This window comes from Astyanax mexicanus, chromosome 15 (assembly GCF_023375975.1).
Source record: "Astyanax mexicanus isolate ESR-SI-001 chromosome 15, AstMex3_surface, whole genome shotgun sequence".
NCBI classification, from domain to species: Eukaryota; Metazoa; Chordata; class Actinopteri; order Characiformes; family Acestrorhamphidae; genus Astyanax; species Astyanax mexicanus.
The window spans coordinates 22,101,609-22,127,600 of NC_064422.1; the positions used below are offsets into that span (position 1 = coordinate 22,101,609).

Below are 25,992 nucleotides of genomic sequence, written 5' to 3' on the forward strand. Positions count from 1 at the left end.
CTGCACACAATTATAGTTTTTTATCTACCGTTCCACCCAATCTGCTGCACAACCAATTTTTTGCTGTGCTGTTACAGTAGAGCTAATAATTCTGAGTAAAAAGTAATAACATTAAAAATTATGCAAACAGAAGCACCCAAAAGGCAAACTTCAGTAAAACATAAAATAATAATAAGATAATACAGTAAAGAAAACTGAATCTGTGAAATAAAGTGCTTAAGAAGATTTATTTTTACTAAAGAAGAAAATAAGTGAAAATATAATCAATAATCAATCTAAATGTTTTTCATTGTTCGCCTAATCTGTAAAAACTAATCTGCACCTGTAGCTTAATCATGAAAAATATTGTATAGTTGTGTTCATTAGTAAATACAGCACTTTAATTACATACAGAATAAACAGGCTAGGCCATGTTACACAAACAGAGGTTTCAAAGGGCCAGAGAGTTAGAAGCTCATGCTGATAGAAGCTTTGTCGTGGAAGTCCACAGATCTGCGACGTCTTCCTCTGAATTTATCATCGTCATCATTTTTATTACATGGCTAAAAAAGCACAGAAATAATTTTATTTTAGTGAACGTCACAAAAACTCCATAAATAATATTTTGATCTTATTCAATTTGCTGAAGTAATAGAGTGAGAGATAAGAGATCTGAACTCACCTGAGAGCACTGACCACTCATACGCGGGCACAGGTGCACCTGACAGTGCAGGAAGATGCTGTTAGATAGGTTAGTGAAGGTGAACATCCTGAAAGAGAAGTGACTGGCTGTCCAGATTCCATTCTGCAGCACCTCCACTGTGCCATCTTTCTCGTTGGGACACCTGAAAAAGGAATGAAGAATTAGGGTTAGGTGTGGGTCGGGCCTAATTAAATACTATTAAATCTGCATGAACTGAGGCCTATAGAGTTAAAACACTTTGAGTTTAAGCTTAACAATAAAGCTACAAATAAATTTAGTAGAATGTTTATTTTCAACTTTAATCCAAAGCACATCAATATATTAGATAAAGAGACGTCATAAAAAATCCTTATCTGGGACTATATATTATCATGACTCTTGTGATAAACTTTGGGTTTTCAAAAGATGTGTTTTACACTCACTGACAAAAATAATAATCACAGATGGCCTTAAAACTGTGGGAATCTGTGTTTCATGCAATATTAAAAATGCAGTATAATCATCACAGACATGGTTTGATTAGACACTGGGCCTTGCCACAAGAGGGTGTAAAATTACTTCCCCTACTGCACCATAAAATACCAAAAAGAGTCTCAGAGAGGCTTCTTTTGGGTAGTGTTCCTCTTGGTGAGTGATCACTGACTGCTAGATGTGTCTCAGCAATAAAGTACAAGAACATTTTTCCCAGTTGACAGACTTTGAGAGGAGGTGCATTACTGGACAGAGAGAAGGTCAAGCTACAACATACAGAACTCGTATTCCTCCATGCTCAACCATCTTGTATCCAGGGTAGAGGCAGCCCAACAGATTACTAGAGCCTTCTTTTTATTGTACAGTTTTTCCCCCAATAAATGTATCCTTTTACTTTAATGTTGCAATCAATTACAATATACACATTTATTTTGTCAATGAGTGAATTATGAATAGTTTGATTTTTAGTAGTATGATTTTCCTCTTACTCATTAATGATCAGATCCCAGCGAACAGGATAGTTGATGTCGTTGTAGGGAGTGGCCCAGCAGCTGTCCAGCACAGTAGCAAACTGTGAACTGTCAATTCCATCAGCCTCCACAGCTATGAAGACCTGCTGGTTTACTTCAATCGTAATATTTCCGGAATAGGGAGTAATGAATGAAGAATTGGGGTAGGTCACCAGACGGAGCTGATATGCGCTCTCAGTACCTGGCAGTATTTTGGACACAACACTGTAAAAGAAAAAAAATATTATCTTTAAAATATAGAGAACTCAAAAATGTAAAAAGATCTCCTGCTGGTGTATTAAGTATCAGTACCTTTCCTTGGAGTAAATAGACATGGACATAGAGATGCTCTGGATGAGTGGATACACACAGGAGAATTTCACGTCCAGCCAGCTGTCACGACTGATCACACTACCTGAATAAACACCTTCTGCCATCCGAACAGTGTTCTCGTAGATTAAGTGTGTTGCGTTACTCTAAGAATTGCAGAATTGTATAATTAACTTTTATTTTTATTTGTTATGTAGTCTGATTTATTTTACTGTTTTAAAACGTTAGCAGCAAAGCTATTGCTGGGCCCATGTACTATTTTATTTATTGATTTTAAATGACAAATGTGAAAATAATTTAATTGTATATACTCTATACAACAGAGCCTATATAATAATACCTTCATTGTTGTGCCACAGATCCTAAACCTGTTGTCGAAAGTGAACACCACTCTGTCATCCTGGATATCCCCTCCACAACTAGGATCATTGAGGTGAAGGAAGTCTGAAGGAAATCCAGCCTCGAAGAGCTCACAGCGAGAGAGTGACAGCACCCCAGAACTGCTGTTACAGTAGTTGTAGGCATCTGAGAAAAATAAGGCAAATAGTGTCAGACACAGATTTAGATTAAACAGGCTCCAGGTAAACACTACAGTCAACTACAATTATACTCAGTTTATTTGCTGACACTTTTATTTTCCCTTGACAGCAGTATTTGGAAAAATTGGAGGGGTAGCACGAGTATATTTGGGTGAATGAGATATTTCATGTTTATTGAATAGAAGGTGCACATTTTCCTTAAGGAAACTTAATGAAAAAGTTAAAGGGCTAAAAAGGTTTCAAAAGGTAATTGCTCTCTATCAAAAAAGGGCAATATTTAAAATACATTTTATATAAAAATAAGAGAAGAATGAATGTACTTTATATTGTATGTACTTCATGATGAACAAACCAATATAAATGTTAAAATTATCACACTGACACTGAAAAATACCGTGGACCATCAGAGTCTAAATGCTAAATGTTCCTGAAGGTCTTTTGCAGAAAAACAAGTTTTTTGATCTGACTAGAAATCTTGTGAGCTGTACTTTTTTTCTTGGTCGTCCAGACCTCAGCTTGCCCTTCACTGTTCCTTATAACTGTAATTTCTTAAATAGTTCATATTGTGACCTGCAGAAACAGCTGAAAATGGTACTGGAAAAGATAGAAGCACCTATGAGACACATTCTGCACAGTGCCCATATCATTCAAAACTTTATTTTATAGAAAAGGGGATTTTTTTTTTTACCAAAAGTGGCAGCATTAAATCTTGGATTGTTGTTCGCACAGGCACAGCCATAAATTCCACTTCTCGCCTTGCACTCTTCTCTGGCAGTGCAGTTCAAAGCTGAACAGGCTAGAAAGAGATAAAAAGAGAGAGAGAGAGAAACAAATAGAATGGCACAGTCAGAGTTACCTTATATAAAACAGTTTGAAAGGTCAAGTAACTGACATACAAATATCAGGGTTCATACACTTTTTAAACCAATAAATTTCCATGACTTTTCCAAGCCTTCGTGGCAAATTTTCATGACCATACACTCTTTAAATATTAGTGCAGACATAAACAATAAAACTAAAAGTCCAAGTCAAACCTTATTATAGTATGGCTATACCTTACTTAAAAAAAATATTAAAAAAAAGAATTTGTTAAGCAATGTTGACAATCTTCAATAATAAAATGTGTGTCAAATCCTGGGAGCTCCATTGTATATAACTGAATTACCTCTGAGCTGATTCCATACACTGCTAAGCATTTCTAATGTTTAACCTGTAAACAGTGGTTCATACTTTCATTAAAGAACATGGTATAAAATCTTTAGTTTAAAACTTTAAATCGTTTTTTAAATAATGTAATTTGGCAGATATCTGGCTGTCTGTGAACATGTTGGCTGGGATTTCTAAACCTGCTTTGCAAGGAAAGAGAAAGAGATGGCCATTACAGCTTAAAACACTAATATAAAAACACAAATTAGTAACTTGAAATTGTTTCAAATCAAACAGTTAACCTGTCAGACACACCAGGAGAACTAAACAGCATACAGTAAAATAATCTATATCATGAGCAACCAATTTTTTTTGGGGGGGTGGGGGTTAATATTGGCATAACACTAAAATATTAAAGCGGATTTAGTTGTTCTTACTAAACTATTTAACGTTTAATGCAGTTAACATGTAAGTCACTTATCAACTAGTAGAATAAAAAAAGTGTGTTGAAACGAGAACAACCTGCTTTTAGAGCCACTTTAAAACATTAGTAAACAAAACTACACTGTTGTGTCGAGCTCACACTACAGAGAGCAAATAGCTAAACTTACAGAGCTAGTCATTTCCCTTTTCTTCTAATTTTTTAATATTTATGTTTCAATGTAACTTACACAATGGAAAATGTAGGGAGATTCAGTGAAGATATTTATGTCTATAAAGCGAACCACACGGATTATACATAACCTCCTCTTTCCAACACGCACACACACGACCTCTCCTCTCCTCTACCTCAAGGTGCTTACACACTGCACGCGGTAGGTGCGGCGCGGTACACTGACCCCATAGGGTTGTTTCTCTAGCGGTAGAGCGGTGCCTCTCAGCCGCGGAGCAGAGCGGAACGCGGTGCGTTTCCCCGCCCACAACCACACCTCTACCGAGCTACCGCTCACCGCGGTCAACTTTGTTCAACTGTGACCTCGCGGCAAGCGGTACCGCGGTAGAAACCGCGTGACGTGACTCACGCGACCAGACAGAAGCTGTAGTCCAAACAACTATAAACACAGGCAAGGTGCTAATATTAACGACAAGTCAGCACCCTCAGTTTTACATTACTTCTCTACACTCATATAGAGATAACAGGAGGAAGAGCAGAATCAGAGCTTTATTTCGAGGCTGAGAAGACTCAAAACTAAGCAGAGCAGCCTCCCTCCAACTGGTTACATGTGGGCGTGCCTGGCGTCGTCCAATTAAATCGTTTTAATAGATGAGAAAATGCTTTTATAAAACCTATTATTATTTCCTATAAACTAATAAATGTAAATGTGTATTTATAAATATAAAGGTTTGATTAAGCTTAATTACACTGTCTAGTGAGCAGCATATATTATTAATATATTTATTAATATTTTTAAAGCACACCAGAGACCCCAACAATCTCTGCAGCCCTTCTACACGCAGTGGATGGATTCATTTGCATAAAGTTCAACTTTTCATCGCATCCCCCGCACTGGACGCATCGGACCCCTGATGCACTGCGTGACTGAATCTGACGGAGGTGGCGCTTGACATTAAAAATAAATGGAATACATCGCTGTGCGTTGTCGCAAATTCCAGAATGGAGAGGGGCCTAAAATTCAAGAGGCCAGGGGAGAGATACATTTAGTTTAGTTGTTTCGGTTTATCTTTGTCAGCAGGATTCAGTAGAGATTGGAGGGGTTTTGCAACTCAAAAGAAAATGTTTTAGATTGTGTTTCACAGTTAATTGTTGTATGATCATATGGTATTTTGTTCTTGCAGCAGTTCAGGTTTCAGGTTGCTTAGAAAAGAGGACAACCAGAACATCACAACTATTTTTCATGGCTTTCTAACAAGTGACATGCTTAATGAGTTGAAAAGGTACTTACCTGTAAAAACTGTAGATTGATCTGTAGTTGTGGGGCGTCCAGTTGTGGTGTCTGTAAAAAGAAGGTGGTTAGTCACCAGAAACACATGTATGTATGTTCTGTGTTTGTATTTTTCTATAGTCATAATGGCCATATTGTGTTTATTTTGTTATGTGGGATTTGTTTTTGTATTATCTGTATTTATTACAAATGCCATGCTTAATTAGTTAAAATGGTACTTACCTGTAAAAACTGTGGATTGAACTGTGGTTGTGGGGCTTCCAGTTGTCGGGCCTGATAAAAAAAGGTGGTTAGTTATCAGAGAAACATATGTATGTTCTGTTTTTTGTATTTTTCTATAGTCATAATGGCCACATTGTGTTTATTTGTTATGTGGGCTTTGTTTCTGTATTCTCATTGTATTCTCTATGGTGCCATTTGCTTTGGCCAAATTTCAGACTGGAGAAGGGACCTAAAGTCAAAGATGGCAATAGAGAGAGACATTTAGTTTAGATGTTTTTCTTTATCTTTGTCAGCATGATTCAGTAGAGCTTGGAGGGGTTTTGCAGCTCACAAGACAAACCTGTTTTAATTGTGTTTCTCAGTGTTTACTGCTGTATAATAATATGGTATATGTTCTTGCAGCAGTTCAGGTTTCAGGTTGCATAGAAAACCACAACCAGAACATCATGGCTGACTTTTTGTCATGGCTTTCTATCAAGTGACATGCTTAATGAGTTTAAAAGGTACTTACTTGTCAAACCTGTGGATTGAACTGTAGTTGTGGGGCGTCCAGTTGTGGTGCCTGATAAAAAAGGCGGTAAAATATCAGAGAAACATGTATGTATGTTCTGTGTTTGTATTTTTCTATAGTCATAATGGCCACATTGTGTTTATTTGTTATGTGGGATTTGTTTCTGTATTCTCCTCCTTTTATTCCCTATAGCACCATATGGTTTGGCTAAATTCCAGAATGGAGAGGAGCCTAAAGTTCGAGGTGGCAAGTGCGTGAGACATTTAGTTTAGATGTTTCAATTTTTTCTTTAACTCCGAGTGGTATTTGAAGTCCAATGTGTTCAGGGTGAACAGGACTGGAGAGAGAAAGGTTCCCTGTGTTTCTCCTGTGCTGCTGATCACACTATCAGAGGAGCATCCCTGATCCTGACATGTTGTGGTCTCCCAATAAGGTAGTCAGTGATCCAGGTGACCAGATGCATATCCACCTCCATCTTCATCAGCTGTCTCTCAGTAGTAGGGACTGGATGGGGTTGAAAGCACTGGAGAAGTCGAAGAAAAGGACCCTCGCAGCACCACCCCCTTGTCCAGAGTGAGCTCTGTGCAAAAGATGGTGTCTTCCACTCCCACCTTCTCACGGTATGCAAGCTGCAGTGGGTCCTCAGCATGGTGGACCTGAGGTCTGATGTGGTCCAGCAGTAGTTGCTCTATGGTCTTCATTATGTAAGTTGTCAAAGCAACCAGCCTGACACACTGTCATGGCTTTCTCTCAAGTGACATGCTTAATTAATTAAAAATGTACTTACTCGTCAAACCTGTGGTTTGAACTGTGGTTGTGGGGCGTCCAGTTGTGGTGCCTGATAAAAAAGGCGGTAAGTTATCAGAGACACATGTATGTAAGTTCTGTGTTTGTATTTTTCTATAGTCTTAATGGCCACATTGTGTTTATTTGTTATGTGGGATTGTTACTGTATTCTCTGTATTTCTAACAAGTGACATGCTTTACTTACCTGTAAAAACTGTGGATTGAACTGTGCTTGTGGGGCTTCCAGATGTGGTGCCTGATAAAAAAGGCGGTAAAATATCAGAGAAACATGTATATATGTTCTGTGTTTGTATCTTTCTATAGTCTTAATGGCCATATAGTGTTTATTTGTAATGCTGGATTTGTTACTGTATTTTCTGTATTTCTAGCAAATGACATGCTTAATTAGTTAAAAAGATACTTACTTGTCAAACCTGTGGATTGAACTGTGGTTGTGGGGCGTCCAGTTGTGGTGCCTGATAAAAAAGGCGGTAAAATATCAGAGACACATGTATGTATGTATGTTCTGTGATTGTATTTTTCTATAGTCTTAATGGCCACATTGTGTTTATTTGTAATGCTGGATTTGTTACTGTATTTTCTGTATTTCTAACAAGTGACATGCTTAATGAGTTTAAAAAATACTTACTTGTCAAACCAGTGGATTGAACTGTAGTTGTGGGTCGCCCAGTTGTGGTGCCTGATAAAAAAGGCGATAAAATATCAGAGAAACATGTATGTATGTTCTGTGTTTGTATTTTTCTATAGTCTTAATGGCCACATTGTGTTTATTTGTTATGTGGGATTTGTTTCTGTATTGTCCTCCTTTTATTCCCTATAGCACAATATGGTTTGGCCAAATTCCAGAATGGAGAGGAGCCTAAAGTTCAAGATGGCAAGTGCGTGAGACATTTAGTTTAGATGTTTCAGTTTTTTCTTTAACTCCGAGTGGTATTTGAAGTCCGATGTGTTCAGGGTGAACGGGACTGGAGAGAGAACGGTTCCCTGTGTTTCTCCTGTGCTGCTGATCACACTATCAGAGGAGCATCCCTGATCCTGACATGTTGTGGTCTCCCAATAAGGTAGTCAGTGATCCAGGTGACCAGATGCAGATCCACCTCCATCTTCATCAGCTGTCTCTCAGTAGTAGGGACTGGATGGGGTTGAAGGCACTGGAGAAGTCGAAGAAAAGAGCCTTGCAACACCACCCCCTTGTTCAGATGAGAGTGAGCTCTGTGCAAAAGATAGAGGATGGTGTCTTCCACTCCCACCTTCTCCCGGTATGCAAACTGCAGTGGGTCCTCAGCATGGTGGACCTGAGGTCTGATGTGGTCTAGCAGTAGTTGCTCCATGGTCTTCAGTATGTAAGTTGTCAAAGCAACCAGCCTGTCATGGCTTTCTATCAAGTGACATGCTTAATTAATTAAAAATGTACTTACTCGTCAAACCTGTGGTTTGAATTGTGGTTGTGGGGCGTCCAGTTGTGGTGCCTGATAAAAAAGGCGGTAAGTTATCAGAGAAACATGTATGTAAGTTCTGTGTTTGTATTTTTCTATAGTCTTAATGGCAACATTGTGTTTATTTGTTATGTGGGATTGTTACTGTATTCTCTGTATTTCTAACAAGTGACATGCTTTACTTACCTGTAAAAACTGTGGATTGAACTGTGCTTGTGGGGCTTCCAGATGTGGTGCCTGATAAAAAAGGCGGTAAAATATCAGAGAAACATGTATATATGTTCTGTGTTTGTATCTTTCTATAGTCTTAATGGCCATATAGTGTTTATTTGTAATGCTGGATTTGTTACTGTATTTTCTGTATTTCTAACAAATGACATGCTTAATTATCAGAGGAGCATCCCTGATCCTGACATGTTGTGGTCTCCCAATAAGGTAGTCAGTGATTCAGGTGACCAGATGCAGATCCACCTCCATTTTCATCAGCTGTCTCTCAGTAGTAGGGACTGGATGGGGTTGAAAGCACTGGAGAAGTCGAAGAAAAGGACCCTCGCAGCACCACCCCCTTGTCCAGAGTGAGCTCTGTGCAAAAGATAGAGGATGGTGTCTTCCACTCCCACCTTCCCACGGTATGCAAGCTGCAGTGGGTCCTCAGCATGGTGGACCTGAGGTCTGATGTGGTCCAGCAGTAGTTGCTCTATGGTCTTCATTATTTAAGTTGTCAAAGCAACCAGCCTGACACACTGTCATGGCTTTCTCTCAAGTGACATGCTTAATTAATTAAAAATGTACTTACTCGTCAAACCTGTGGATTGAACTGTAGTTGTGGGTCGTCCAGTTGTGGTGCCTGATAAAAAAGGTAAGTTATCAGAGAAACATGTATGTAAGTTCTGTGTTTGTATTTTTCTATAGTCTTAATGGCCACATAGTGTTTATTTGTAATGCTGGATTTGTTACTGTATTTTCTGTATTTCTAACAAATGACATGCTTAATTAGTTAAAAAGATACTTACTTGTCAAACCTGTGGATTGAACTGTGGTTGTGGGGCGTCCAGTTGTGGTGCCTGATAAAAAAGGCGGTAAAATATCAGAGAAACATGTATGTATGTTCTGTGATTGTATTTTTCTATAGTCTTAATGGCCACATTGTGTTTATTTGTAATGCTGGATTTGTTACTGTATTTTCTGTATTTCTAACAAGTGCCATGCTTAATGAGTTTAAAAAATACTTACTTGTCAAACCTGTGGATTGAACTGTAGTTGTGGGTCGCCCAGTTGTGGGGCCTGATAAAAAAGGCGGTAAGTTATCAGAGAAACATGTATATATGTTCTGTGTTTGTATCTTTCTATAGTCTTAATGGCCATATAGTGTGATTATTAGTTATGTGGGATTTGTTACTGTATTTTCTGTATTTCTATCAAGTGACATGCTTAATTAGTTAAAAAGGTACTTACTTGTTAAACCTGTGGATTGAACTGTAGTTGTGGGTCGTCCAGTTGTGGGGCCTGATAAAAAAGGCGATAAAATATCAGAGAAACATGTATGTATGTTCTGTGTTTGTATTTTTCTATAGTCTTAATGGCCACATTGTGTTTATTTGTTATGTGGGATTTGTTTCTGTATTCTCATTTTATTCTCTATGGTGCCATTTTTTTTGCCAAAATCCATAAAGGAGAAGGGACCTAAAGTCCAAGATAGCAAGAGAGAGACATTTAGTTTAGATGTTTTTCTTTATCTTTCCTATGAGCTCATTTAGCTTTCCTCACCAACCTCTCCAGTCGTCCAGCATCCCTCTTGCTGACGCTGCCTCCCCAACACACTACAGCATAAAAGAGGATGCTGGCTACCACAGAATTGTAGAACATCAGCAGGAGTTCCTGGCAGATTCTGAAGGACCTGAGCCTTCTAAGGAAGTACAGTCTGCTCTGTGCCTTCCTGTAGAGGGATTCAGTATTCACTGACCACTCCAGCCTTTTGTCCAGGTGCACCCTAAGTACTTGTAGGACCTGACCAACTCCACATCGACCACCTCAATGGAGATTGGCTGCTGACTTTTTTGTCATGGCGTTCTTACAAGTGACATGCTTAATGAGTTAAAAAGGTACTTACCTGTAAAAACTGTGGATGGAACTGTGGTTGTGGGGCTTCCAGGTGTGGTGCCTGATAAAAAGGCGGTAAGTTATCAGAGAAACATGTATATATGTTCTGTGTTTGTATTTTTGTATAGTCTTAATGGCCACATTGTGTTTATTTGTAATGCTGGATTTGTTACTGTATTTTCTGTATTTCTAACAAGTAAAATGCTTAATGAGTTAAAAAAAAGTACTTACCTGTTAACCCTGTGGATTGAACTGTGGTTGTGCGGTTTCCAGTGGTGGTACCTGTAAAAAGAAGGTGGTAAGTTATCGGAGACACATGTATGTATGTTCTGTGTTTGTATTTTTCTATAGTCATAATGGCCACATTGTGTTCATTTGTTATGTGGTATTTGTTTTTGTATTCTTCTTCTTTTATTCCCTATATCACCATATGGTTTGGTCAAATTCCAGAATGAAGAGGAGCCTAAATTCCAAAAGGGCAAGGGAGAGAGACATTTAGTTTTTTATTTTTCAGTTTATCTTTGTCAGCAGGATTCAGTAGAGCTCGGAGGGGTTTTGCAGCTCGAGATAAAATTGTTTTAATTGTGTTTCTCAGTGTTAACTATACTGTATATTAATATGGTATTTGTTCTTGCAGCAGTTAAGTTTTCAGGTTGCGTAGAAAAGGAGACAACCACAACATCAAGTCAGACTTTTTTTCATGGCTTTATAACAAGTGACATGCTTAATGAGTTAAAAAGGTACTTACCCATCAAATTTGTGGTTTGAACTGTGGTTGCGGGGAGTCCATTTGTGGTGACTATGTCTGAAAAAGAAGGCGGTAAGTTATCAGAGACACAAATATGTATGTTCTGTGTTTGTATGTGTCTATAGTCATATGATGATATTGTGTGATAAGGTTTTAAGGATTAAATAGGGGTTAGATAAGTTTAAGGGGGAGTGCACGGGTTTGCTCTAGTGAATCAACATCCTTAACAAATAACCAAGTCTGAATGACCAAGTCTAATACTTGCATTTGGTTGATTTGTTTTTTTTTTATCTAGACCTAAATTTGTTATCTATTCAGGTCAAATTTATGCAGAAGCATATAAAATATGAAAGGGTTCTCAAACTTTCCAGCTTTTATAAATTAAATCAGTGCTGCCAGGCAATTAATAAAAAAAAACCCAATAAATTGCATGCCCTGTGAATAATTACTTAAAATGAATCGAAATTAAACATACAACTTTCTTTTCTATCATTTTTTTAATTAGTTGTTTAAATTAACTTAGCAGAATAGTAAATATATGAATTGATAATAGATATAAACTTTTAATTCTATATTTTTTTTATTTCAGGTACACAACATATCAGACCTTTTTATGTCACAAATTATAGCACATTTAAAAAACAAATAATTACCAATAAAAAAATGTATCATTACATTATCAGAGTTCAATTGGCACTTTGTTTTTTCGATTGTGTTACCTGTAATTATAATTTGTTTGTTATTAATATAAATTGTGATTTATTCTAATCTAATAAATGTTACAGTTAATCTAGTAAACTGGATAGTTTAAAACTTACATTTTTAAACATTAAGTAAACTTATTGACATTTATTGTTCCTTTTGCTATAACATTAAGTACATGGACTTACTCAGGAAGAGCAGGGCAGCCAAACACAGTGAAGGTGGATACCCCATCCTGAGAATCAAACCTACAACACAGAAACAATGAAAAATCATTGTATTATTTTAAATTACAAAACAAAATCTGTCATGCATGCACACATTTTAATCAAATTTACAAGACAAAATCTAGAGTATAAACAGAAATTTGCACAGAAAAATTATAGCTGTGATTGGAAGTTTACAGTCACTCATCATGAACATGAATGCAATGGCAATACTAGGCTTTGAGGCATTAAGAATAAACTGTTCTTTTTCTGAGGAAGAATAAATTATGACACCAATCAGTCAATAATGTTAACACTGCCTCCTTGTTTCTACATTCACTAAGGAATGTAGTGCTTCTGTATATCTGCATACTGTATTACAGGGGTCGACAATAGGCGCCCCGCAAGCGTAAAACATCTGGCCCGTGAGGTTGTTATAGAACTATATAACTATGATAAACAATAATGAAAAAAATAAAACGCTTCTATGGTGCACATTTATACACCGTCTCTGTCGCGTTTGGCGTGTCATAAGTTTCCACTTATTCTCGTTTTTCCGCCCGTTCTTGGGCTCCATATGTCCTTATTAGGCCTTTTTTCCCAGCTGTATCCCAATTCACTAGCAGGGGCAGCGGTAGTGTATTGGATCTCAATCTTGACAACACGGGTTCAATCCCACGTGAGGAGAGGTGTGTTTATTTATTTATTTTTTCCTTTCTCCTTAGGTTAACCTGCTTCATTTTTCTTCAACTGATTTTTTTGTGGCTCGCCACAGGTATTATTTGGGTAGTGGGTCATTCTTAGCATTGCTGTAATAACACACACTAACAGGTGTTTTCTGTGACATACCTGGTGGTTGCATTGTTTTTTCAGGTGGTTGGTTTGTTGGACACCATGAACACAATGGTAACCTTTGTTGGTTGATATGAAGTAGTATTGCAAAGTGGTTTATCTGGTGATGCTAGGGTGTCACTATGGTATCCCAGTATCTTTGCTATGATACTGTTGGTTACTATAGTATTTTCTAGATGGTTGCTACATGCTAATTGGTATAAATGGTTTCTAAGGTATTGCCAAGCTGAGACTAGATGGTGCTACAGTGTGGCAAGGTAATTGCTTTGGTATGTGTGGCAGTTGGTATGCTTGTTTAGTGTTTGTGTTTGGTGGTTTTAATGCAGTTTCCATTGTATCTCAACTGGTTGCTATCGTGTCTTAGGAAGTTGCTCAGGTTTTGCCAAATGGTAGGTCATTCGGTATGTCAATATAAATTATAATAATACGATCTACACAGTGCTCCTATAAGGTCAGTAGAGCATAAAAACAAGAAGGCTCTGGTAATATTATGACTGATCAGTTTACATCTGTAGCAGAAAAAAAAAATCTGTCCAAATTGGAATGCTTGAGGTTCTCTGAAACCATAGAACGACATTAATATACATACAAGATCATAACTATTCATACAAGCCATCTATGACTTTTCAGTTTATTAAAAAGTAGTGTTGTAGTCAAGACCAAGACTTTTAGTAGACTGAGACCAGCGTTGCAGAGATCAAGAAAAGCCAAGACCAGATTATTTTTCATATAAAAATATTAAGAAGACAATTTTTACATAAATGTGAATTTAACTGTACGTCCTGTTCCAATAAGTATACAGAATATATGTGTATATTAATAAATTATATCACATTTCATGATAAATGTGGCAAAATATAACATTAAATAATTATCAATTATTAGAACATTTTAGTAAAGTAAAACTAAGGCAGTATAACTTTAGAAGCAAATCATGGTAAGGATTATCTCTCCCTTTATCTCTAAAACTTAATCAGAATGGATCACATGAATTTGCTAGGATAGGTTGGGTGGTATGAGTAGTGTGCTCAAAGTTAAAGTGGAACCTTCACCACAGCTGCAAAGGAACATGTAGATCCACTAATCAGTCACCATTCTACCATTAACTACATTTATCTAAAATCATATTGAGACCAAAGAAAGGCATAGTAGATGACGTGGCCTTAGATTTACACAGAGATTCAAACAAAGCTACCATATCTAACTATAATAGCCTGTTCTTTTCTTCTGTTCTCAAACAAAGTAAGCTTCAAAAAGAATTAGAGGAAAGAAATAGCACAGACAGTGATAGCTAAAGGAAAGTCAGCCTGATCCCAGCATTATTCTGCACTGTGCCTTGTGTAGTATAGGCTTGCTGTGTACAATATGCATAAGTATTATTATACATTCTTGTTGGCTATTTGACAACAATTCTTGGCATAATTCATAGAGCTTAATAGAATTTGTTGGTTTCCTGGCCCACACCCAAATAATAAGCACAATCCACGCATTGTCAAAAGAGTAAAGAATATAATTTGTTCCAAAATTATCTCAATGCTAATCTGCTTTATGCATTTTACATCTTCTTTTTGTGAGAAGCCTGTTTCCAAATTCATGTCTGATTTGAGGTTAAGGAACTGATGTTTTTTTTATCCCAAAAAATAATTGGCTTTTTTTATTTTAAATGTTCTAACTGATTTCTGATTTCCATAAAGTTAAATAGCACATTGTTGTCTATTATGGTGAGATCTATCTACATATCAGCTAAAGAAATCTCGAGGTAAGGCATATAATGAAGAATAAGCTAATCTGGTTCAGGCAGCTATACCATAAGTCAATCGTTAATCATAATTTAATAGAATAGAAGTGTATTTTGGAGGAAATGCGGATTGGTTGCACAGCTAAATAGATGGATAGTTTAAGTATAGGTATAAGCGCACATATCTAAACTTTTCATAGCCACATCACTCTATTAGACCAGTGTTGATACCTCGGAAACTGTGAACATTCAGCAGAAAAATATGAAGTAAACAGAAGAAGTAGAAAATGATAAATCACATCTGTGTAGTTCTGCATTACTTCATCAAGTCTGAGTAACAATAGTATCAAGTCCAAGAATAGCCTTATTTTAAAGCTGTATCCATAAAGTAAATAAAGATAAATACAGAACTACAACAAAAAACAGAACTTAATTTAAAACAGAAATAATTCATGTCAGTGGAGGAAAATGTTTATGCCCAGTTATGCTGATCTTATTTATCCATCACTTTGCACTGCAGTAAAATATCCAGTCCTATTTAAATTTTAATGATACCACATCAAGCAAACAAATGTCAAGAGTTAGTTTTCCAAACATGGATTAAGCCTAATAATAGACTATGTTATCAAACATTTCCAACAATGTGCTGTATAGAGCAAAACCTGACTTTAATCCTGACTTTAAAAACTGCCTCTTAATATCCTAATTCTAAAATACAAATCAGATCTTACCAGGTTGCAAGCCACCAGTTTTGTGTCTAGTGCAGTTCCCTGCCTGCAAAGATGAAAAAAGTGTTAGTGATTATGCTTATATATATCAGAAACCACTACACTGTCATGACGAATTTGTAATACATTGTTATCAATCAAGCCAAACCTGCTGTACGGGGACATTCAACAGCACAATAACCTCAAAGAGAAACTTTAGAATTCTTTTGACATGAGTATGAGGTCTGACCTGTTTCATTTTCCTTTCAGTCCAATAATGAAAAGTCCTTTGAGACTGGTCAGGAATTGGGGGCATATCTATTTTTAATATTGAAATATTGGTATACATGCCTAGTATTTTTTTCCAATAACCAAGCATAAAGTCATACTGAAAAAAATACTATTGACAAATATTGCCAAGTAATGATTAATGGCAATACCGTTTTATAATAAACTGTATTAGGCAGTGTAAGGCACTCTAAATGTGTGCACTGTGTTTTAATTAGATTAACTAATATTATCAATTTGAGTGAACTTACTGGCCAGTATAACTCAATAAAATGAGTTCAGAGAACTTTAACCAGAAAACTTTAAAATGTTTGTTGAGCCAACAAAAATATTGGATTTTCCCTTTGTTTATTTAACTTTAGTATTCTACGCATTCACCAAGGATCTTTCATCAGTGTGTTCTAAAACATTGCTTAGATGCTCTGTGGGAAAATCTGAGTGAGTAATCATGCTTTCGTTTCCCCTGAAAACATTCTTGTATGGGTTTATACATTCAATTATGGCTTACTAGAAAAGAACTCAAACCAGTTCAGGTATGCCTTCATGGTAAAAAAGACTGGGAACAATGCCAGTCAAAACAATGTGCTTTGAAAAGTACATATAACGTTAAGTGCACATTAGAAGGAATAGTATTTTTTTTTTTCAAATACACTAGCAGTAAGTATTTTATTTAAAAAAATACCACTAAAAGAACATCCTTACATTGGAATTTGATGTTATGATTATTTTGTGATTATTTTGCTTTTTTCTTCTGTCACTTTTTAAATGCAGTCATTATACATTTATTTTACCAAGCATCTTTTTTTGACTACCTAATGTTTTCTTCCTGTTTCATTTGTATGTTTTGCTCTGCTTTTTTAAAAATAAAGTTTACTGTTGTTACAGTTGTATTTGTCTTGTTATATTGTTTTTGTTTTCTGATGAATCACAAATTGTGTATATATATATATATATATATATATATATATATATATATATATATATATATATATATATATATAATATATATATATACATTTTTAGCAATGAGAAAACTTACTGGAAAAGAAAATATTCCTACACAGCACAGTAATGATTCCGGATAAATTTGCCAGTATATTAGATTTTCCTTTTTTGCCAGTTGAGATCAGAGACCTTCAGCTGCAGGTTATTCACCCTCCTGGGGCCTCATATAGTGGACTTCATACTAAAATGTCCCATGTACTTTCTCTTAGTAAATCGCAATCAAACAAGCAGACCTCTTGTACTTGTTTAACGTATATATAGTTAATGGTATGAAGGACACAATCCTAACCTAACAATTGTGCTCTTCAATCCCTCAGATGGCACTGTATTAACAACTGTCATTCAGCAACATCTAATCGAACCACATGGAAAAATGATTACATTGCCCAATTGTCATGGAATGGATGCATATTAAGTATATTACTTAAACATTTTTGTGGGATATATGATTTTTGCTGTGTCATAATGATGTAATGCAGCTTTGGGAAAAAATAGAAACCACTTCAATATTATCAGTTTCTCTGTTTTTACTATTTATAGGTATCTGTTAAAATCAACATTGTTGTTTTATCTTCCAAATAAAAATTAGGTAGTGCTTTCAGACCTTAGAATATGAACTTGTTTATTTTTAATGGGGTTCAGGTCACAGGATCTTGATCTGGTGCTCCTTTATCCACACCTTGATTCACCTAGCTTATTTGCTTTTTATTGATAAAGGGCTTTTTCAAGCTTTCCATGATTAGAACCCTGCCTCTACTTTACTGTAGCTCTCCTCAAACAAAACAAATCAGGTCAGATATACTGTTAAAGGAAAAGCTCCCTTATAACAAATTTACTGCTGTTTTGTACTGCTTTTAATTTGCTTTTAATTTGCCCGAAAGTCATCCAACTGCATGTACTTCTTTAAAGCAGGTTCATAATTTTTAATCCACAGCCAAAATGATCAGCATATTTATTGGTTTTTTTTTTTTCATCCTTCATTCCACCCAATCTGCTACAAACTATCCTATTTTTTTTGTTGTGTTGTTACAATAGAACTAATAATTCTGAGTAAAAAGTAACACCATCAAAAATTATGCACACAGAAGCACCCAACCGGCAAACTTAAGACATAAAATAATAAGATAATACAGTAAAGAAACACTGAATCTGTGAAATAACGTGCTTAAGAAGATTTATTTTTACTAAAGAAGACAATATGTGAAAATATAATCTATAATCAAACAATCAAAATGTTTTTCATCATTACAAATATAATTTTGTTCTGCGAATCTGTAAAAAACTAATCTGCACCTGTAGCTTAATCATGAAAAATGTTGTATAGTTGTGTTCATTAGTAAATACAGCACTTAGATTACATACAAAATAAACAGTCTAGGCCAGGGGTCTCAAACTCATTTTTGCCGAGGGCCACATTGGCATATTGGCTGTCCTCTGAGGGCCAGATGTAACTTATAAATATACGAAAATATAACCAGATGTAATACAAAATGAATGTAATTACTCCTTAATGTTAAATAACTCTCAATATACTATTTATTCAATCAAATATTACAGTTGCATGGAAAAATGGTTGCTTGTTGCTCTATTAACATAAATCCTTTTAATTTATAAGTTATATTAACTTTGATCAAAACGTTTGATACTGAAATAAGGCTTAATAAATATAAAATCAAAAATTGTGAGCTGTGACAGATTTAGCATTTCCTCAGATTTAGCAGTTCCTCATCCAACCACTAGTCGGAGCTGCAGCTGCAGCACCACAAGCCCGCAGTCTTTGCTTAGTCAGAGCTGCAGCCCAGCCACGGGCTACAGGGCTCAGCTGAGCCAGTCTGGAGCGTTTTTAAAAATTTGTAAGTTCTTCTGTGTATGAAATAAAATAACCCCACTAACCGGATAATACAGCTCTCTACAGTTCATCTTTCAGCCCAAGCAGCTAACAGCAGCAGTTTAGAGCAGCGTCACGGAGGCACTGCTCGGATTACATTATAAACAGGTCAGTTAGCGCGCTGCTAACCTCAGGATGTTTATAACTACGGAGTTTAGTGGACACACCACGGCTGCAAGGTTAGACTGTTGAAGGCTACTGAAGACTACTAAAGCAGGCAACGCAGCGTAAGCAAAAAAAAAACAAAAACCACACACACACACACCAAAATACAAGTTAAGATAAAATATGAAAACGAACATAATAAAGCATAAATAATTAAATTGAATTGCGGGCCAGATGTATGTTTATTTTGTTAACCCGTGAGGGGCCGTATGAAACCGCGTCGCGGGCCGCATGTGGCCCGCGGGCCGCTACTTTGAGACCCCTGGTCTAGGCCATGTTACACAAACAGAGGTTTCAAAGGGCCAGAGAGTTAGAAGCTCATGCTGATAGAAGCTTTGTCGTGGAAGTCCACAGATCTGCGACGTCTTCCTCTGAATTGATCATCGTCGTCATTTTTATTACATGGCTAAGAAAGCACAGAAATAATTTTATTTTAGTGAACGTCACAAAAACTCCATGAATAATATTTTGATCTTATTCAATTTGCTGAAGTAATAGAGTGAGAGATAAGGAGATCTGAACTTACCTGAGAGCACTGACCACTCATCCGCGGGCACAGGTGCACCTGACAGTGCAGGAAGATGTTGTTAGAAATGCCAGTGAAGGTGAACATCCTGAAAGAGAAGTGACTGGCTGTCCAGATTCCATTCTGCAGCACCTCCACTGTGCCATCTTTCTCATTAGGACACCTAAAAAAGTAATGAAGAATTAGAGTTAATTGTGGGTCTGGCCTAATTAAATACTATTTAACCTGCATGAAATGAGTCCTATAGAGTTAGAACACCTTTCCTTTCAAATTTAATCCAAAGCACAATAATATAAATAAATAAAGAGATGGAATCCTTATCCAAGACTATATATTATCATGACTCTTGTGATAAGTGCTTTCAGAAGATGTTTTTCACAGCCCCAATGCCTTTGCTTGCGATATATTATGGACCATATCATCTGCAGCTAGAAATCCAGATTCTGGTTGGGATCCAACAACGGTCGAGTTTAAATATAAAGTCCTCTCGGTATAACATTTAATGCTGCCTTTACTGTGGAGCCACACACTGCCCAGCTGACGCTGTAATGATCTGGGGGGCCATCATCTATGACAGTTGGTCACCTCTAGTAGTAATATGAGGGACACAGCTCAGCTATATGTGCTGCCTTTCATTAAATGGCATTTTACAGCAGGATAATGCCCGACCACATAAAGCAATGGTTTCCCAGGTATGACTCCACCAGATTGAAACTATTTCTTGCCTTCACTGGTCAGTTGAGCATTTATGAGACCAGCTGGGAGCAGGATCTACAGGTCAAGCTACAACACACAGAACTTGTATTCGACCATATCTCATCTTGTATCCAGGGTAGAGGCAGCCCAACAGATTACTAGAGCCTTCTTTTAATTGAACAGCTTTTCCCAATAAACGTATCCTTTTACTTTAATGTTGCAATCAATTACAATATACACATTTATTTTGTCAATGAGTGAATTATGAATAGTTTGATTTTTAGTAGTATGATTTTCCTCTTACTCATTAATGATCAGATCCCAGCGAACAGGATAGTTGATGTCGTTGTAGGGAGTGGCCCAGCAGCTGTCCAGCACAGTAGCAAACTGTGAACTGTCAATTCCATCAGCCTCCACAGCTATGAAGACCTGCTGGTTTACTTCAATTGTAATATTTCCGGAATAGGGAGTAATGAATGAAGAATCGGAGTAGGTCACCAGACGGAGCTGATATGCGCTCTCAGTACCTGGCAGTATTTTGGACACAACACTGTAAAAGAAAAAATATATATATTTTAATATTTAAAATTTAAAGAACTCAAAAATGTAAAAAGGTCTTGTGCTGGTGTATTAAATATCGGTACCTTCCCGAGGCGTGGATCGACATGGACATAGAGATGCTCTGGATGAGTGGATACACACAGGAGAATTTCATGTCCAGCCAGCTGTCACGACTGATTACACTACCTGAAGAAACACCTCCTGCCACCCGAACAGTGTTCTCGTAGATGAAGTGTGTTGAGTTACTCTAAGAATCACAGAATTGTATAATAAATATTAATCAGGTGGGATTGATTAACTGTTGAGGCAGTAGGGTAACTCTCCAGAAGCAATTTTGGAGAGCCCTGATCTAATTTAACTATGTAGCTGAGATTTATTCTACTATTGTAAAAAGTTAGCAGTAATGTTACTGGGGCAGGGCCCATAATAATTTTATTATATTTTTAAATGATAAATGTGAAAATAATTTAATTGTATATACTCTATACAATAGAGCCTATATAATAATACCTGCATTGTTGTGCCACAGATCCTGAACTTGTTGTCGAAAGTGAACACCACTCTGTCATCTTGGATATCCCCTCCACAACTAGGATCATTGAGGTGAAGGAAGTCTGAAGGAAATCCAGCCTCGAAGAGCTCACAGCGAGAGAGTGACAGCACCCCAGAACTGCTGTTACAGTAGTTGTAGGCATCTGAGAAAAATAAGGCAAACAGTGTGAGACACAGATTTAGATTAAACAGGCTGCAGTTAAACACTACAGTCAACTACAATTATACTCAGTTTATTTGCTGACACTTTTATTTTTACTTGATGTTTGTTGTTGAGAAGGTGCACATTTCCTTAATTAAAATTGCAAAAGCTAAAAAGAGTTCAATTCCACTGAAGAATAACAATGTAAGGTCATTTGTTCTCTATCTATTAAAGGCAATATTTAAAATGCATTTTATATTAAATAAGAGAAGAAATTATGAAACTTTATGGATGTACTTTATATTGTCTGTACTTCATGATAACCACAAACCAATATAAATGGTCAAAAATGATCTTGTTGACTTCCATTAAAAATTTAGTGAAGAGTGGACCATCAGAGTCTAAATGCTAAATGTTCCTGAAGGTCTTTTGCAGAAAAACAAGGTTTTTGATTTGCCTAGAAATCTTGTGAGCTGTCTTCCAGACCTGTCATTTCTTAGTCCACATTGTGACCTGCAGAAACAGCTAACCTGAAAACTGTACTGGACAAGACAGAAGCATATTCTGATATAATTAAAAACTTTATTACATAGGAAAGGGATTTTATTTTTTTACCAAAAGTGGCAGCATTAAATCTTGGATTGTTGTTCGCACAGGCACAGCCATAAATTCCACTTCTTGCCTTGCACTCTTCTCTCGCAGTGCAGTTCACAGCTGAACAGGCTGGAGAGAGATAAAGAGAGAGAGAGACAGAAACAAACAAACAGAATGGCACAGTCAGATTTACCTTTTATAAAACAGTTTGAAAGGTCAAGAAATGGCAAATTGTACAAAATTCCCAGAAATATTTAAACTGACATACACATATTGAGTGTAAAATCGAACAGTTAATAAAGTTTGGTCTTGAAATCTACACTAAACCCAGGTACATGTACACAGGAAGGTTTATGGTAAATTACTGTTATGGTGACATTATTTATATGTGCAGTTAAAGATTTAACAAATTCCAAACAGGATTATAAGCATCTTTCCAAATTACCATCAACACGGAAAGCCCAGCGGCCAGGTATTCCAACATTAGAGGTTTTGGACAGCTGAGAGGTACTGGGAGCCTGAATGCGGTATTGATGTTTGTTGCCCTCTGTCTGATATCCAGCCTAAAAATAAATTTTAACAGGGGATATCAACATTTACAGAAAGGCAAGTTTAACAGTGTTTGATTATTATTTTGCTTTAGAATGTTATGAAGCTTGCTCTTCTCACCATCCAGGACTCTGGATCATCAGGAATGCTGCCATAGTTCATTATGATGAACGAAACATCACTATCAATATCGGAGACCAGGGCCACTTGGAAAGTTACCTCCTACAAGATAAGAAAGAAAAGATGTCAAAACATTGACAACCTGGATTCAGCGACTAAATGATTATGATAGACACCAACCCCTGTATCAGGTTCAAACTCCATCTTCTCCCAGGTGGCGACAAAAACCCAGGAAGCAGTGAACCTTGTCCCAGGAAACATGCGGTTTATTTCATCTGAAGCTTGTTTAAGAAGAGTGCCGTTTGTGGCTTGTGTGTAGGAAATGTCTCCTCTGGTGTGAGTGTCAATGTCGGTCCACAGCGGAGCGATGATGTCTTTGTTCACATTTAGGGCAAAGCCATCAAAGGAGAGAGGTTCAAAAGAGAGGAATCCATCCATACTGAGCTGAAAGAGAAAAAAATAGGACCATCTTAGATCCCCTTAATATGACAGTGTTTTAGGAGCACTGTAAAAAACAGTTTTAACAGTATTTCAAGAATGAAAGTTGCAATACTTTGAGAGTAAAGTCATACTACTTCAAGAACAAATGTGTAATAATTATTTATTCTCTTTTAATTATTTTTTGCAGCATTCCTAAAACATTGTTGTGCTCTAAAGTCTGCACAGAAGCAGCTCAGAAAATGTTGGAAGTATTCTGTCAGTACTTAACATATTTTACTCAAATTTTTATTTTGATCTTAATTTTATTTACAGTCAGTGTCTTGTAAAATCAAAACCCAATTATTTTTTCTGTCTTAACAGCTGCTTTGACTTAAAGTCAACTCTAAGAAGCACTTTGTATGTTTTGAAATGCAGTTTGTGTTGTTCAATGCTGTTTTCTTTCTCCAGTTTTATTCCGGAGTGCTACACCCCAGAAAACATATATCTCCTTTGTCACAGAGTGGATAATGTGCATATCTGAAATGCACATTAGTCACAGAACATTACTAAATTTTAATGCTTAAGAATGTTGTAATTAATAAAAAAAATTGGGGCATTATTTATAAAATGTTGTGATGAATAACAATGTCTCAAATAGTGTCAGCTAATAATAATAATAGTTAGTTGGGACATTCTGTTATAAGTACTGTCAATTAATGTACTCTTATTGTAAAGTGTTACCGATACTTCTGTTGTGTTCTTTTACTTACATATAGTTTCTCATGATCTTTTCCAAAGTAGGAGAATTTATGGTCAAGCTGGATCTCTGCATAATAGCCATCACTGGTAACAGCATGGTGAACAGCAGAGGGTGGAATAGGAAAGAACAGCTGAAAGGGATCTGTAAGAAAGTTGATAACTGTAAGTTGCTGTGTCTGTGGTGGATCTTTTAGAGAAAACATTAAACTTTGAGTGTCTTAAACCTATTTGGACACTCAAAAATGCTGCATTCCATTTGAACTCCATTTAATCTCAAATTTTCAAGTTCTCAGTAGGAAATTGAAATGCCCCCACATATCAGAGTTCCTGCTTTTTGAAACTTCCTACTGTGCAACTGGAAGTAGGACTAGTAAAATCAAATACCTTTAAAAATAAACACGTGTTCATATTAGTATTGGGAATTGGTCAAAATTGGTAACTGGTATAGCAGTCTAGAGACCTCGACTCAATCTACACAAAACCCAAACCTACATACACTAAAAAACATGAAATATGTTCCTTTATTTTTAATCTTCTTAAACCACATATTTTCTTGATTTTGTACTTTTTACAATCACGTTACTCTGGTTCTTCCCTTCCAGGACATAATGCTCTAGTTTTGTTGTGATTGTTGCTCTGATTATTAAAGAATTATATTTAAAGGTTGAAGTCTTGTCTTCAAAAACTGTAGTAAACAGTTAACTTTCACACTAGTCCAACAACAGTTTTCTAAAATTGCCTTGTTGGGCATTGACAAAATAACAGTAAATTCACTGCAAATTGTACCATTAACATTGAATGCCCAGCGACCGGGTATTCCGACATTGGTGCTTGTGGTCAGGTCAGAGGTACTGGCTGTCTGAATGATGTACTGATGTGTGTTGTCCTTAGTCTGATAGCCAGCCTGGAGAAAAAAAAAAAAAAAAAAAAAAAATATATATATATATATATATATATATATATATATATATATATATATATATATATATATATATATATACATCATACATGTAAATACTGTACTATTTAATTTAGCTTCTCCCCTTCATGGTGTTAAGAAGAATTTTTATATTATAAAACATGCATTGGCAGGCTGATCTCACCATCCAGGGTTCTGGGTCTGCAGGAAGTGGTCCATAGTTCATTAGAACAAAACTGTGACCCTCATCATCAGCAATAAGGACAACCTGGAAAGTCACCTCCTTCAATAACAAAAGAAGACAGCGATGATTAAACTTGTGGTCTACCCTTACAAAATACTGAATTATAAGGATAGACACTTACCCCCGTATCAGGTTCAAATTCCACCTTCAACCAAGTGCCAACAAAGACCCAGGAAGCATTGAAGTTGGATCCAGGAAAGGCCCGGTTAATTTCATGTGAAGCCTGTCTTAGTAGAGGACCATCTGTGGCTTGTTCGTACTTAATCACTCCTCTGGTGTAAGTGTCAATGTCACTCCACAGTGGAGCGATGGCGTCTACATGCAGATTTGGGATGTAATCATCAAGCCAGACAGACTCAAACATTATGACACCATCCATGTTGAACTGAAAGAAAAATCAATAAAAAAACATTATCAATTAAACATATTTGATTCTGTCTATCACCTTTTCTTTTAATTACATTTGTTTAAACCAAATATATGGTCCAAGAATGTTCTGTTATGACATAAATAATGATGTAATGCTGAACTGTCCATGTTGTTGTAAAACAGCTGCATTGTTCAGCAGTGCAAGAATTAATAAACTCAATGCTGGTTGTGCCAAATAGCCCCAGGCTTTAACTGTGACACATCTCAAAATACTGGTATTCTACAATATACATTGCAGTGATGGTGGATTCTTACTTTCCCAAATAACTAACAATACAATCATGGCTGTACATCTTGTAAACCTTTACAAACTGAAATTTCTACTTTAAAATTATGGACATAAATAAATAAATAATAAATAAATAAATAAATAAATTTCCCTTTTGGGAAAGTAACAGCCTCCATTTTCTTTGATGTTTTGCCCCAAGGACGTTTTGGGGATTTGTACAGTTAATCCTTAAGGTGTTCAGCTGATTTAAGGTCAGGGCTCTGTGCAGACTAAACTTATTAATATTTTCAATATTA

At 36.4% G+C, this 25,992-nt stretch overlaps 2 protein-coding genes across 44 annotated transcripts; both read right to left on the reverse strand.

The window, feature by feature from the left end:
- Positions 1 to 208: 208 nt before the first annotated feature.
- Positions 209 to 15,731, reverse strand: LOC103024156 (pancreatic secretory granule membrane major glycoprotein GP2). Of its 43 annotated transcripts, XM_049465088.1 has the most exons (23): positions 15,635 to 15,731; positions 12,296 to 12,355; positions 11,406 to 11,462; positions 10,889 to 10,939; positions 10,668 to 10,718; positions 10,013 to 10,063; positions 9,791 to 9,841; positions 9,571 to 9,621; positions 8,744 to 8,794; positions 8,540 to 8,590; positions 7,750 to 7,800; positions 7,526 to 7,576; positions 7,306 to 7,356; positions 7,102 to 7,152; positions 6,315 to 6,365; positions 5,804 to 5,854; positions 5,582 to 5,632; positions 3,220 to 3,327; positions 2,333 to 2,517; positions 1,975 to 2,138; positions 1,642 to 1,887; positions 662 to 824; positions 209 to 542 (listed from the first exon to the last, which is right to left on the reverse strand). In XM_049465088.1, the coding sequence occupies exons 2-23, from the start codon at positions 12,339 to 12,341 to the stop codon at positions 447 to 449; spliced, it is 1,779 nt and encodes a 592-aa protein (XP_049321045.1). In that variant the 5' UTR covers positions 12,342 to 12,355; positions 15,635 to 15,731; the 3' UTR covers positions 209 to 446. The 43 variants fall into 43 exon arrangements, with proteins under 43 accessions (XP_049321045.1, XP_049321051.1, XP_049321053.1 ...); XM_049465094.1 differs by lacking the exon at positions 10,668 to 10,718; XM_049465096.1 differs by lacking the exon at positions 10,013 to 10,063.
- A 3,482-nt stretch (positions 15,732 to 19,213) lies between these two features.
- On the reverse strand, positions 19,214 to 23,134 carry LOC103033657 (alpha-tectorin-like). Its single transcript, XM_022669435.2, has 9 exons — positions 22,877 to 23,134; positions 22,697 to 22,798; positions 22,473 to 22,590; positions 22,049 to 22,156; positions 21,250 to 21,434; positions 20,823 to 20,986; positions 20,483 to 20,728; positions 19,483 to 19,645; positions 19,214 to 19,362 (listed from the first exon to the last, which is right to left on the reverse strand). Exons 1-9 carry the CDS (start codon positions 23,132 to 23,134, stop codon positions 19,267 to 19,269), a joined length of 1,440 nt encoding a protein of 479 aa, XP_022525156.2. The 3' UTR covers positions 19,214 to 19,266.
- Between the last annotated feature and the right edge of the window lie 2,858 nt (positions 23,135 to 25,992).